Source organism: Lepidothrix coronata, unplaced genomic scaffold, assembly GCF_001604755.1.
Source record: "Lepidothrix coronata isolate B3197 unplaced genomic scaffold, Lepidothrix_coronata-1.0 Scaffold36, whole genome shotgun sequence".
NCBI lineage: Eukaryota > Metazoa > Chordata > Aves > Passeriformes > Pipridae > Lepidothrix > Lepidothrix coronata.
The window spans coordinates 1,512,982-1,528,756 of record NW_016690216.1 but is presented as its reverse complement, the minus strand read 5'-3'; the positions used below and the strand labels follow the sequence as shown (position 1 = coordinate 1,528,756).

General features: G+C 35.9%; 1 protein-coding gene across 1 annotated transcript in view; it reads right to left on the bottom strand.

The window, feature by feature from the left end:
- CUNH8orf34 (chromosome unknown C8orf34 homolog) overlaps positions 1–15,775 on the bottom strand; it is a 57,235-nt gene that overhangs the window by 24,102 nt on the left and 17,358 nt on the right. The window contains exons 2-3 of the mRNA XM_017812389.1: positions 8,692–8,839; positions 7,574–7,705 (exon numbers count right to left, since the gene is read on the bottom strand). Coding sequence (XP_017667878.1) covers positions 7,574–7,705; positions 8,692–8,839 — 280 coding nt within the window. The remainder of the gene's footprint in view (positions 1–7,573; positions 7,706–8,691; positions 8,840–15,775) is intronic.

Genomic DNA, 15,775 nt, shown 5'->3' with positions numbered 1-15,775 from the left:
TCTACTTAAACAAACTCAATCCTTGGGAAGCACAGTCCTGATCTTACAGTCAGTTGCTCATTATCTATTACCAAGGCCTTTGATTTAATTTTGAAATAACAGTTTCTCAACTGCTGAGCTAACTTTACCTACAATAAAGAGAAGCATTGTCTGAGATATGTAGGACGCACAATGAACAGAGCTGCATTGAACATTGTGTACATTTTGAACAATTTGTAGAAATAAAAACAAAAACTATGCTGTTTCTGGAACTGCAGTTTAACATGTTCTTTTTGCCAGTGTTCAGAAGTAAGCAATGTGCTGCCTTTGCCACCAAATGCAACTGTTGGACGGTCTCCAAACATAGCAGTCCCATGCTGAGAACTGCACATGCTGGTGTGAAGATGATGATGCCTAGTCCACCTTACCACTAGAAAGGACCAGTTGCATTTATCAGTAGTTGCTAACTACTCACTTAAAAATAACTTCAAAGAAAAGCCTATAATGTCCAATACATCCTGGACAGCTTTGAAATTTTTGTTTACTATTTTGACAGCTGTCAACTAATTTATGCTTACAAACTTCATTTTCACTACATGCTGAGAAGGAAACTTACTAAGAAGGACTCCTACAGATTGTGCAAAAAAAAGGTGATATGATAATTTGGAATTTCAGAGTGCTTTTATGATGGTATGGGGAAATTATCCTCAGACATCACTGCTAGCTATTACAAAATGTGTTAAAAAATTGCTAATGAAATTTGCCTTATTGTTGACTTTCCTCTGTGTGAATACAGACTCTTCTCTACTTTGAATCAACTCCAATAGGGAAGGTTGAAGTTAAACCAATAGTCATATTTTCCTGGTAAAGAAATAGGACAATGTTAATGTTAAAGTCCTTCTTTCAGAATGAACATGATTCCACATAAACCAAGTCATCTTCAAACCAGACTTCTATGAGAGTCTGAAAACCACAGTATATCCTGATCTGTAACACCTATTCAGGAACCTGAGCAACTATTAGTTAATATATTAGACTGCAATTACAGACATTCTCAAAGACAGAAGACAAAGGAGACATTGAAAAAGACCTACAGAGATAAGAATAGGAGGAAAGGGACACACGAACTCTCGATAAGGAGGAGGGAAGAGAAGGGCAAGTTATCGTGTCAGAGTCTGATTCTGCTCTGTGTTCAGAAAAGACAAGTAATATATTTCCTTCTGAGGACAATGGAAATAATGAGGCATAGTGGCTTCTTGTGAATAGATACAGGAATTAGAGTAGGAATAGCCTCTCGTCAGATGGGCAGCTTGAAATTTTTGTTGATATTTATAAATGCCAACTACTACTACTACTACTTTTTTATCATTCTCTGGTTTAAGAACTGCTCTGTCAATTAAAAGTTATGTTATGTAAATTTTTGTGTGAAAAAATTTACTCCATTCACAGATCCTAGCATATATAAATTAAACAGCACAACTTCAGTATTTCTCATCCTTTTTCTTATTTACAAAATGTTCCACTTAGTATTTTTTCTAAACTTTTTCTAATTGTAAAGATAAATATTTAGTAAACTAGAAAAGGAATTCTATAAATTCTCTCTATTCTCACTCACCTGTGTTTTATATTGAGGTCATATGCTCCTTTAATGCCTGCTTTTTCAGTCATCTTACCATCTCCCTTCAGTGTGCCAAAACTATATTCTACATCATCACTCGTATGACAGACTTTTCTTTCCATGTTTTATACTGAACTCACCACAGCATAAAAATCTCACAGTACCACCAAAATACAAACAGGCAACAATTTAATATAGTAAAACCATGTACAAAGATGACCAAACCCAAGAGCACTGCAGAAAATTTCCACAAGCTAGAATTTGATATCATGTCATTTTGAAACAAAACACATTTTTCAAAATACAAAAGGACAGAATTTTTGAGAAACCACATGATCTTAAAGCAAAATTTGTCATGGCACAGAAGCTGGATGAAACAAACAAATAAGGACATAAGTTCTGCTCTACAGCTGTGGAGTTCCAGCATCAGCAACTGCAAAGTATATGGACCAATTCACACCAGGAAAAGGAGAGTATCAAGACTCTATCCTTGAAAGGTACAGACACTTGCTCAAGACACAGTGATTTGGTCCCTAGTTTCAGAGAAATGTCCTACAATCACAGGAAGCTTAGACTACTTCTCACTAGATGGATGGTAGGAAATCAGTCAAAATCACAGTGGAAATTTGCTCTGCGTGGTGGTTTACTATCTATCAGCTGTGTTTCAGTGAATCATTTTGCACTTCAGTGAAAATGTACCAAAACAGATATGCTGTCATGAAATACTTCTAAGTTTCAATAGAATTTATTTCAACAATGAGTTTGGCTCATTCTATAACTGAACCAGAACTGAGGGAAAAGTTAAACAGAATTAGAACTGACTGAAATTTTTATTACTTCTAGAGACAACACAGCTCTTCTTACTTACCTACTCTTCCAAATAATGAATGGATACTAAAAATTATTTAATTATATCATGTGGCACGTGTTTGTCCTTTCAAGTTCATTTTCTGCTTGCTTACAGATGTTTCTGAAGTATACACTTGTATCTTCTCAACTGTAGGATCAACAAGCACTGGTCATTTTCAATTGGATGGCTTTGTGTGAAGCATGCAGAACTGTAAAAAGCCCATACGACCTTTCTTTCAAATCTTTTCAAATACACGATCCTCCTTGGTATGTACGAAGCCCGTCATAAATCATTTATGTGCATATGTCACTACACACTTAGTAAAATCCTTTCATTATATTCTGACCTTCATTTTTTTTATTATACTCACCCATTCCTCAAAGTTGTCATATCAGTAATTTTAAATCCCTCATTACAGTACCCACCTCAACCTCATCTCTGTTATTTGAGAGATTTATATATTATAGAACACTTTCTCGTGAAATTATTTGCCTACAATTCAGAAAATTTATTACACCTACATTGTAGACCTTTGTATAGAAATATGTAAGGTTTCCCTTTGTGGAGCTGAGATTTCCCCATCTCATCTTAGGAGACCAGAAAGACACACTTGCCGGTATTTCTGATGTTCTGCTTGTGTGCCCTGCCAACAAACACACATCAGATTCATTCACAGATGTGTTGTGAATTCTGTCACAAATCAGTACACCTTTATTTTATACTGGATGATAGTACAAGATCAGTACTGGTTTTATCTACACATATATGTCTTTTCAAGACATGATTTGCAGACAGAATCAGACTAGTTACTCATTAAATCCTACATATCATTAATACATTATATGTTCACCTTACAGCTCAAAGAACAAAACTATGTATATTATTATTGAGCATAAAATTATTCATGTATTTAAATCTCGTAATAGCATTCAGATTAGAGTTCTTTGATAATATAGCCAAACTGGTTTTCACAGTATCTGGATGTTAAGAGGCTAAGAGAATGATGGCCTACAGTTCTAGACTGAGCAAGAGCAACTAGAAGTACACAACACTGCAAACACAAATGGGATGTGGTGAGAATGCTGAACTGAAGCAGAGTGAATGATCTCTGATCTGATTTAATATGGAGGTGGTGAAGAGACCAACCTACTTTGCCTAAAAGTGTCTAACTGGGAAGCAAGAAGTCTGTTCTACAAACTATTTTGAAACTTCTGAATTTGTTCTTCTTCAAATACAGAATGTGATTATCTAAACATTTCAATAAGTATATTTATACACACACACACAGAGTCATAGCTCCAAGCTTCTTCCTTGCCAGACAACAGCAGCAGCTTCTGCTTAATTCTGGTTTTGCACACACACCAAGGAAGAGGTCAGACCTCTTAGATATCAAGATTTCTTATTTGTGAGTCTCAGGTAGATATCAAGGCTTCTTATTTGTGTGTTTCAGGTGCAGCTGAGATGATAACAGGCAGGAGGAGGGACTGAGGGAATCTTTTCAGCAAAAAAGTTGAATGAATAAGGAAGTGAGATTTCTGGAGGAATAACATGAACACTGCAGTCAACATCACTGTTGAAGGAAAAAAAGATTTCCTAATTAAATAAATCAAATATCTGGATGTTTCCAAAGATTCCTATGAAATTACAGTTCTTAGTTCTGAATAAACTTACAAGTTCAGGATCATTTGAACAAGACAGTCATAAGACAAAAACTTTGCCAACAGACATAATACACCTGATGGACTCCATTAAATTTTGGGCTCGTTTTGGCAGTTTTGGGAGGGTCTTTTTAGGTTCTTGGGAGTGGGGGTTTGTTATTTTTAACACAAATCTGAGAGTAAATCTTTAGGTCTCAGCAGACGGAAAACATTCTGTTTCTCAGATAAGTCCCTACTAGCTCTTTGGAGAGGCTTTGGAAAAAAATGTACAATGACACACAAAAATGTTTTGAGGTACAAGCAGAAGACACAAAACAAATGGAATATGCTATGCACATTTTGATAGAGCAATAAATGGTTTCTAAACATGTTTGCTTTCTGCTGATCTGCGTAGTTGAAGGGGCACACAGTACCCACTGATTTTGCCATAAACCCAGAAAAAAAACATCAAAAGAACATCAGTATTAATCTAGTTGGCAGAAAATAAGAAGCAGATATGGCAAAAAGGCACATGGCTGAAACCAGCCTCTGTGATGGCAACTAAAATACCATCCTCCAGCAGAGTAGTTGATGGTGACAATGAAATCTCCCCTCAGCTTTTATTTCTTTCATCTCAAAAGTGAAAAACAAACACTGCTGGCTATACTCTTGCTACTGCAGCCTAGTATACAGCTCACCTTCAGCGTTGCATGAGCACACAGCCACAGACTGGTTCGTATTCAAGTTCTTGCCCACCAGCACACCACATCTTTTTCTGCAAAGGTACTTTCTAGTCATTCATTTCCCATTTTTTACTATTGCTCAGGGTTACTTCATCCAAGATGCAGGATTTTGAATTTGCCTGTGTTGAACTTCATGAGGTTCCTCTCAGCCCATTCCTCAGTCCTGTAACTCTGAATAGCAGCCCTGCTACCCAGAATATCAACCACTTCCCACAATTTGGACTCACCTGCAAACCTAAACAACATTCTACCTCATCATCCAGGACATTAAGAAATTCTTTTAAATGAAACTGGTCTCAGTACCAGTCCCTCAAACATGCCAGTAATGATAGATTTTCCAACTGGAATTTGCATTGCCAGTCACAGTTCCTTGAAGCTAACAGCTTGCATCAACTTTCCACACATCTTGTTGTCCACTTATCCAGTCCATATCTTACCAATTGAGTTTTAAGGATACTATGGGAAACTGACAAAGGTTTTGCTATAAAGTCAAGGTATTAAGTATCCACTGCTCTTTCTTTGGTTACAGGGCCAGTTTTTTCACCAAAGCGGGCAACCATTTTGATCTGTTCAGACATTTATGATCTCATAAATCCATGCTTGCTGTTTCCAATCACATTTTCCTCCTTCTTGTGGTTAGGAACACCTTCCTAATAACCTCAATAACCTTCCCAGAGAACGAGATTAGGCTGACCAGCTTACAGTCCCCAACATTTCCTTCTTGCCCTTCCTCAAAATCCATGTGATATTTGCATTTTTCTAGTTATCAGGAACCTCTCACAATCATTATGACATTTCACTGATGACCGAAAGGCCTTGCAATGACATTAGTCTCCTGTTTCAGCTTGCTCAGAATTTATCCCATGCAGTGCCATGTATTTATGTATGTCCAATTGCATTAAGCACACCCTAATTCTACTCCTGTTATAGGTAAAGCTGCACTCCCACACACTGCTTCTAGACCTAGGGACTTGGGTAGCTTGAGAGCAAACCTGACCAACTGAAGAACATTTTAAAATGTCCATCAGTTCAAAGGGACAGATCCTCGAGCCCAGTCTTATTATGAATGTATAAAATATTTCCTTTTTCGACATGAGACCTGGTAGTTTAGAATGTCCAGTTTCCTCTTTGTCCCTCTCCTGGGTCAACCTAAGGACTCAACAAGCACGAAACTTATAGTAGGCACACAAATAAAGGGAAAGACATGATGTCATACCCCTGTCTGGGATAAAGACTGAGAACTTCAGATCTTTAGGACAGGGCATGAATCTGAAGACCAAGCACAGGGAGGAAGGAAAGGAATGCAGTATGATGACAGGAACAACTCACAATACCTTTGGCCACTGTTTCTAACAGTGGATCTCCATAAACTGCTGTTATCCATCAAATATGTTAGATTAGACACAGATTGTGAGTGACTATGAGCATTTATTTGAATATCTCTATTTACTCTTGAAAGTGAATTAAAACCCATGTGCTTCTTTTGAACTGATTTAAAAATTCATGTGCCCATTGAGAGGTACAGCGGAACTAATGACGAAATTTGAGCCTTTTTGAAGCAGGAGATGTATTTCTTGAAGAAGAAACAAAGACAAATGCTCCATTTCCAGAAAAAATAATACTGAGAAAAGCTATACTGTGGGACACAGCTACCTATAACAGGCATTTTTACTTGTTACAGTTATTTATTCTCAATCAAAAAGGTTTCATAACCATACAAGACTGTTAATTAGCCAAAAGCACACTATCTCTATTGCATACATTTATTTTACCCATTGTTGTGCTGTATTTTGACTTAGTGAGGCCACTGGGTGATTTTCCTTAGACTCCACTGAAGTCTAGATTTCCCCATCTTGCTTTTAGAGGAAAGATAGCAAGCTTTCTACTGCCATATACTATGTATCTGTTCACATCTGGTGCACGTAATCACACTCACAGTTATTAAAAAGATTTGGCTATTACAAAAATTCAAAAAGCTACAGTCAACAGAAGAAAACCTTTTGCAACTTATTTTGGAGAACAAATCTTGTACACACAATTCTGTATGTGTGTAACTATATTTATGTACATATGCATATTGTAGATATATTTATTTGTGAAAAAAATGAACATTAAGAATCAAGCTTAAAAATTAAATTTCTTCAATAGCTAGTACACAGGAAGCATTATATTTCGTTAAGGTTTGTTGCCTCTATTTTTACTACTTCTATTTTACAGGTGATTGACAATATTCTCTTCAGCCATTCTCTTGCTTTTTCTTTCAGTGTACATTTAGATTCCTCCAGCAACTCTCAGAGCAGTACATCTGTTCTGCTGACACTGCCCCTATACCTTGAACAGTAGCTGTTCATAATTCATAGTTTTGCATTGCCTGATCCCCTGAAAAAAATCTGTTATTAGGACCAATATCAACAGAACAGATTTTACACATGCAAAATGACACTGCAAATGAAAACATCAAGTCATAACTAGTATCCAAATATAAAATTGTGCGTGACACCCAGAGATTAGTCTATTTTTTAAACCATCTATGTAGAATTCTATTGTATCTATAGATGACAACATAGGATATTTTAAAATATTCAGAATTCAAGTGAGAGTACGGCAAGAATCAAACTCTTCTAACACATATACAGCCATCTCAACTGCTCATAGTTTGCTTTCCATTCTAATACTAATTCAACAGAAAAACATACTATGGTTTTGAAAGTATGCACAAATTGTTAACGTAGTGAAGCTTTCTTACATGACTTGGACTCCGGTGATGGTGGAGAAATGTTGGACACAGCAAGGTCGCTCTTCGACTTTTTGGGCTTTTTTGCATTTACCTGCCAAGGCTTATCATAACTTCTAAAATCTCTTCTTGTTCCTTTATTTTCTGTTAAAATAATCAAATCAGATAGTTGTGAAATTTGTAGGGTCATTTTCCCAAGACTTAATAAACAATTAATCCAAAAAAAACCAAGGCCTATCAGTTGAAACCAAAGACAGTTCTTTTTCTTCTTCTTTTTCTGATTTACGTTCAATTGAATATATTTATTCCATTTCCTAAATATCAAAATTTAGAAATTAATTAATAAGTTTTTTATGAAAAAGAAGTCTATTTTTTGTTATGAAGAAGTCCCTAATGTCCATTTATTTTCTTAAGTTTTACCACCTATGCTTAAAATCGGATATTTGATATAAATAAAAAGTTGATTTGTCAGTCAACTAACATTTTGACTATCAGCCAGCAACTATTTAAGCTCTACTATAGTCTGAAACAGTCAATTTTTAAACACAAAACTAACATTGTAATAGTAGCTTTTACCACAATATCAAAGCTAAGATTTCTACTTTACAATCAAAGCAGATATTTTTTCAGAATATTTTTTAAATGCTTCTGAAGATCTGCAATCCAAAATTACACTAGAATTCATAAGTAGCATAGCATCTTCTCATTAAGGGTTGGAATGATAGGTCGTTAAAAATATGTATTACTAAAGAAAATGCCCCGATAGAGGTTAATCTCTGGCACAAATACACCATGGGAGGGAAAAGGAAAACAAAGAAAAGAGAAAATGAAAGCAAAGAGGACAGCAAAAAAACCCAGGAACTTTTATATGGACATACTTTCTCATTGAGAGCTGGACTGTTTCCACTCTGTAACTATGACCCGTACTCACATCATATGTACACAGGCTGAGGTGATAGCCAGTAACGTGTATTAAGTTCAGTATCTACTGGACAAACCAGATTTATTCTGCATGTTCAAAACCATAGAGTAGTACATGTTCAGTAGGTATATGCTCACCCAGGAAATCATGGACAAAAGTGTTGGAAAATTATACAGGAGTCTAGCTCCTTCCAGCACACAGAACATACCTGATGTTTCACTCTCTGCCCAAAGGGCAGCAGAGCCAGACAACGTTCTCTGAAGCTGATGGCGGTTCCCCTGTTTGGACTGAAGATGATCAATTAGAAATGGGATTGGCTGGTCAGGTGTCTCTGTTATCAGTTTGGTCATCAACTCCTTTAGAAAATTAAAACAGAACAAAAAATTAGTGAGATATTGCACCTAAACTAATCTTGTATTTACCAAAAGTAAATGAGCATTTATGAAGGAAAACTGTTTTCAACTTTGAAGAAAACAGCTAGAAACATCCATCTCCTCAAAGTACTGCAAGTTTTGCACTATGAAAGACTCATGTCTGAAGTGTTATTAACCTATATGGTCTCTTATCCACTGGAATTTTGGTAAAAAAAAAATCTAGTCCCTGCTACCTGTTCAGATTTACCCCAAACAATCTGAATACTGTTCATTTAACCATGCACAACAAGCACCTCTTCAGAGCAGCAAGTAGCTCTTGCCTGACCCATACATGCAAGTTTCTTCTCCTTGGAAATTTGTGTATCAGGAAGGTTCATGTATTTTTCATTTCACACAGACATGAAACAATTACCTGGTTAGAATATGGATTCATATCTGGGAACTCCAAGGTCTGATCAAATAGGCAAATATTTTTTAAAGCGAGTCCTCAAAAATACAATTGTATAGACATGAGCAAATATTTTATTTCACTGTTGCAGACACAGATACAAAACCAACGCCAAGAGGAAAGCATTTTCTATGCCATGCACTGATACTACCCAACTGCTGTTTTACACCTTGGCCTTGCACAGCTGCAGAAAGAGAAGCACTCTCCATACTGCTGCTGGGGTTCTTCCTGGCTTCCTACACATAAAACACATTAGGAGTCCAGAAAGAAGCTGTGGCTCTGTGCTGCACATGTGCTCTGAGAGGAAATGAATTATTCATGTGGCAGGTGAGGTGACCCCAAAACCCACATAGTTCTACAGGAAATTTGTGATCGTCACTGAAAAACAAAAAAGCTGCACAGAAGCAAAAAATTACAGGAATGTACCACAAAATCAGAAAGAAAACAAAACCAAACAAAACCACAAACAACAAAAAAACTTAGCTAAGTTGTTCAGAGCATTTATTCTCTTCACCTACCCCCAAGCATAAATCTTACCATAACTATACACACTTAAGTCTATCCTCACTTCACCGTTTCCACACATTTTAATTTAATAAATAATTTTTCAAATACCAGCAGTTACTTAGTATTACCATCAGTTAAGTGTGTTGGGAAAAGATACTTCAAAAGAAGTATTCCAAATAGCAGTAAACACGAATAACAGCAGGCAGGATTACTAAGGCACAGCAAGTTATCTTTGTCCACTCCAAGACTTTCCATTCTTTTTATACAAGTAGTGGCATAAACAATTACGTATAAGTGAAAACAAAGCAAAAACAAGCTTTCAATTTCAAAAAGAGAAATTTAATTTCAGAAAACAAAAAGGAGAAAATATGCCCAGTCTCATGTCTTGTGAAGATGTTAACTTCTGTGATGTGATTTTTGGTATCTATCTACAGGGAACAAAAAACCCCCAGGTGTCTTTGGTTTCAAAATGGAACTCCACAGGCAGAAATTAAGCTACTTAATAATCTTAGAATTTTTAAAGCTATGGAGAGTAACTTCATCTAGACTGTCTCTCACCAAGGTAGGAGAAACTCTCTCATATACATCATACAAGAAAAATCCAGAAATCAGAGTAATTCGTATTTTGGTTGCTTGGCAACACTAACAGCAATTCTTTCTTTCTTTCCCTGCCAAACAGAACTAGTGACTATGGAAAGAACTAGAGACAATGGAAAGATGTAATCTAGTCCTTGTAATGGACCACCATAGCTGTAGGAATTCCACTGACGATCCTATTACCAATGGAAAAGTGCCAATCTGTAATAGCTGACTTGTAATTTAAATAATTTCTCAGAATCATGGTTTGAAAATGAGAACTGAGATACATGCACTGATTCAATTAAATTTTTAAAGACATGCAGGGGTGACAATTTACTAATAATACATTACAAAACTAATGTAGCACTAAAAAAGTTAGTACACAAAAATAAAAATTTTAGAATGCCTACATGTCAATGTAAAACAAAGGCTACTTGGCTGTTGTCTTTGTAACTGACTTGGTTGTAACAGGAAGGAATAATCTTTATTTAACATAAAGAGATCTAATAAATTAAAACTGCTTACAGGATTCTTTACCTCATTCTGAGACCTAGTAATAAAAATAAAGAACATAATCGTACAAAGTAGCAAAAAAAAAGTTCTATTTGAGGTGATGTGAAATTTGATCCTATACAAAAGGACCACTTTTTTTATCTACTGTAAACATATTGATAAGACCTGAGTGATATAACGATCTGCACTGTCCCAGAGAATAAACAGTCCTTTTCTGTGATAGCAGTTAGAAAAGTTTAAAAAACTGTAGATATAGGCTACTTTTACCTATCTGGAGTAACAAATTGTTGTACCAATCCTTTACATCTGAAGCGGAAAAAAAAAAAAAGGAAGTAACATTGCTGGAATCCTCATAAACTGAAAAGAGTATGCAGTTCAAAAAAATACTACTTTTTCGGTGTAATAAGCCTAAAACTGATTTGCCTCAAGCACTTTCAGAGCTGTCATTAAAAGTAAATGCAACTTAAAATGAACCCAAATGTGACTCAGATTACAAAGCCTGCCATTAAAGAAAGACAAAGCTCTTTACTGCAAGTATTCCATTGCAAAAGGGGAGAAAAGAAGCTCTTAGGGATCTGCTTCTCAAGCTGCTCCAAGCAAGGTTTGAAAGTGGTCTCCAGCTTACCACTTTCCATGGAGTTCCTGAACTCTGGAGAACGTGCAAAGAACAAGTAACAAAAGCTGTGTAAATCCACATTCACATACAGGAGGTGTCATCTCTCTTCCATATCCTTCTCCCACACACACAGTGAGAGATTCCAGAAGTAAGATCATAACTCCATGACCCTCACTACCGCCCTTCTACCAATTTCTGCCACCTAGTTCATCAAGGGACCTAACTCCATCTGCACAGCCCCCAACATATGCTCTTCAAGTTCATGCTTCCTTTGAGACTTTTGTAATCCCCGTCAAATTGGCAATTACATGGAAATATGTTATCTGACTGTTGCTTGGCTATGTCATGAGGAGGAGGGGTGGAAGGGGCAAGAGAAAGAAAGATAAAACCAAAACACACACACCAAAAAAAAAAAAAAAGCTTCAGACAGGCAGTAACTGTACTTAGTGAGCACTCGGCTCATTTTCAAGTAAAAAACATACACTTCAGTGAAGGTGAAAAGACATTACAGATTATAAATGCCTATTAAGGGGTATTCTCATTTTATCACCATTTGCTAGTAAAACTAATTTAAACTTCTGATTAAATTACCGAAAGTTTATTTGATGATCTCATCTGTTGCTTGAATGACATCTTAATAGACAGCAGGAATAACATACTACATGGTAGTCTAAATATACTCTTACACATTTGAAATGTTTCAAAAAAAGATGACAAAAGTGAATGTATTAAATAAGAAAAACTAAAGTGTACAGGGTACAAAAATAAAATTCCTTTTTGGTTAGCAGCAGTCTGATCTGACTCACAATGTGCTAAGTAGGCAAGGTTTCACAAGAAAAAGAAAAGGGAAAAGACCAACTATTCTCAGTGAAGACGCCTCTGCATTAAGAGCAGAATGAAAACGGCACAAGATCATTGAAATTGAGAATCATTTCTTGATGAAAAAATCATCAGATAAGTTTCAATTATGCATGAAAACAGAAATGCAAGACACATATATCTCTTAGAAACATTAATTATACTTTTTGCATTTCTGGCTGAAATTTCTAAGTGTTCTACAATTCAAATAAGAAAACTATGTTCTTCTGTGCACAGTGTGCCTTATAACAATAGATAAAAAACCAGGGCAGATTGGGTGTCCATGCTGCCAAATGAACTGTTCACTACCCATAATCTCGCTCCTCCTATCTTCCTTCCACTGCTATGTCTTCCTTTCACTCCATGTCCTTTTGTCTTTTCTATCAATAGGACTCCTCTCAGTCTCTTCCTTCCAACTGTGTAACAAGTGAGGAAGCCTGTTCAGATGTCAGTAATTATGAAATCCCTGTGCACCCATGAGACACACTGGAGCACAGAACAGGAGTGAAAGGGAACTTCCACGGTTACTACAGACTAGGGTGAATACATCAGTTTCTGCTGCTTCCCCATTATATTGCTCCAAATTTGGTTCTGCCTTGACTGAGGGCAGAATGAGAAAGAATGGCAAGATGATGTAAGCTCTGTCAGTTAACTCCTTCAAGAATTTAACCTTGTATTGTGCAAATCATTTCTACTTTCTTCTGTAATGGTAACTTCACATGTTCTTACATTTAGTTTTACTGAACTATGTTACATAGACTGTATTAAAAAAACCCAAAACAAAAACTTGTAGAAGTCGATTTGTGGATGTTTCGAGAAGAGATTCATGCACACACATTGATAAGGCTGCAAAGGATCTTGGAAAAAAAAACAAACAGGTCTAAAGTAGCAGCTTAATATATTAATTCTTTATAAAGAGAATAATCTTTTGTTATTGTACTGTCCTGAGGTCCTCTATTAGTTATTCAATGAAGGCTCAAATTTTAATTTCCTTGTAACTGTCCATGCATTTAATACAAATGAAACAGTCTTCACAGTCTATTAATCATGGGCCCAATTACAAGAAAGTCCTAATTAGCTATGTCTAAACGTACCTATCAGGTTATTAAGTTAATTAAGAGACATTCTATCTTGCCCTGTAATTGGTAACAGTAACTACACAACAATGGCGCTTTTTAACTGCAGAGACTTCTACAGACTATGGCACAGCATGCACAGATTTTGGCTCTATTATGCTCTTTGGTCACGGTTTAGATGCTTAAAGTAGATAGAGTGAACTGCCCTCAGAAGATGTCTGTCTCTCTCTCCCGACCGAACAGACTAGGTGGCTGAGGTTTAGATGGCATGCATTTCCAAATTAAGTCAATTAAATACAGCAAGTCTTCCCAGTGATGTCAATGGTGATCTTGTTAATAAAGAAGTCAAGAGAGGTTAGAGGGCTCCCAGTTGACTAGTCAATGTGTATGTCCACTTAGGATAAGGATAAGAAGAATTACTCTCCTGGCTCCACTGACTGCATATATATATATATATATATATATACATACACACACACACACTACAGTGGAGCTTGGACACTTAGAAGATATCTACGTTTAGGCTTCCTAATCACTTCCTACAGGCTGTAAATAAACAAGGAAGATATAAAATTGAGAGAAAACTTGCAGAATGAAAGTAGGTTTAATAAATTTTTTGTGATTGACACTTCTTCCTTCAGAATTCCTTTCTGATTTCTGCAGTAACACAGCAAGGAAACAAAAGGTTTTAGAAGTATATTTCAACATTATTCTTACTGCTTAAATTAAGAGTCTGAAATTCTCAAATGAGTGCAGCAAGGTAAATACTACTTCTGCCAGAAAAGATTATTTTCTATGGAAATAAATGAAAAAATACCACCATCCTTTTTTTGAAAATAGCTAGGCTTCAAATCTCCTCAAGCAATTTAGAACTAAAAGTAGTAAAATCACATTATAGATTATAAACAAAATGGACTTCAACATATTTCAAGTGTTCATAAAATGATCACCACATCTCCCATAAAATAAAGTATTCGACCCTAAATAAATTTCCCCGTAAACACAATTCACATGCCTATACCATAATAGTTTCAAACTAACCATGGTAGAATAACAGTTGAGAGCAAACTTCTATAGTATTAGTCACCCTATTCAGCTTTCTCGTGAAAATATTCACAGTTTTACCTGGAATTGACTGAAAAATTTTCAACCAATTCTTTATTTTTTATTTTCAAACCCTCAACACTATTCACTGCTGCCATTTCAGACAGCTGTGCAGCTAATTTAATATCACAAAATTGCACTACACAACATGGAACACAACCCACAGAGAAAATACTTCAGACATTGAAGAAAAGAGAAAGTACAAAGCTGATACAAGTACAAAAAAATGTGATGAAAGTACAAAGCCCTAATTCTAAGGTGAAAACAAAATTCACCTAAAGGTGGCACTGGTAGGGAAATCTACAGTAGGGACTAGTAGACTACTACCATTTGAAGTCTCAAACTGCTTTTCTAATGTCTCAAATCAGAGTAATAACTGATATACAAACTTTTGTATGTTACTGATATGAAAACTTTTGGTTCATACAATGACATTAATAGGAGGAAGTCTAAAAACAAACAAAGAATAGCTAACAGTCTTTCTTAAATGTTCATCTACTAAATATCTGTAGCAATTCAATAACAGAAGACCAATTTTTGGGGCTATGTTAGTAACCAATTTTCAGGGAGAGCCTGGAGAACAGAATGGAAACAGCATACTCATCACACTACAAACCCTTTGCAAGTCAGTTCCTTGACTTGGATGAACTAGCCCTATTTGATATAATTCCAACTCATGTATGTGACAGTTTATAAAATATGCATCATTGATCTTAATTAGCAACCTAATTAGAAACCTCTTGCATGGATGAGGTCTGATGGACAATTCCAAAGTTTCACTGAGTAAGCTCATGACAGTTTATTCAACTCCTCCACACACATTATAGCATGTAATACCTACCTGAACCTCTTGCTATATCTTTTCACTTACTTATCCTTTGAGAGTTTTTTTCCTCTTACCTTATTCTTAATATTTCAAATACATTTGTCCCAAATATATTACACCGCTCCTGAGTTCACAAAATAGCTTCAAACACCTTTGATCTTTGGCTTTATTACTGAAATATTTCTTTTCTCCCATTCAAGCATCTCAGACAAGAATGCTGTCAAAAGGGAAGTCACTGCTACTAGGTTACTCTAAAACATTAACTAATTCTCAGTAAAAGAAGAAAAGGTTAAAGACACACTCTCAGATATGCCAAGCATGGCAACCGTTATCACGTTTTCTTCCGTAGTTTTCAAACCATGAAGATTTTCTATGATAGCTTACACTTCTT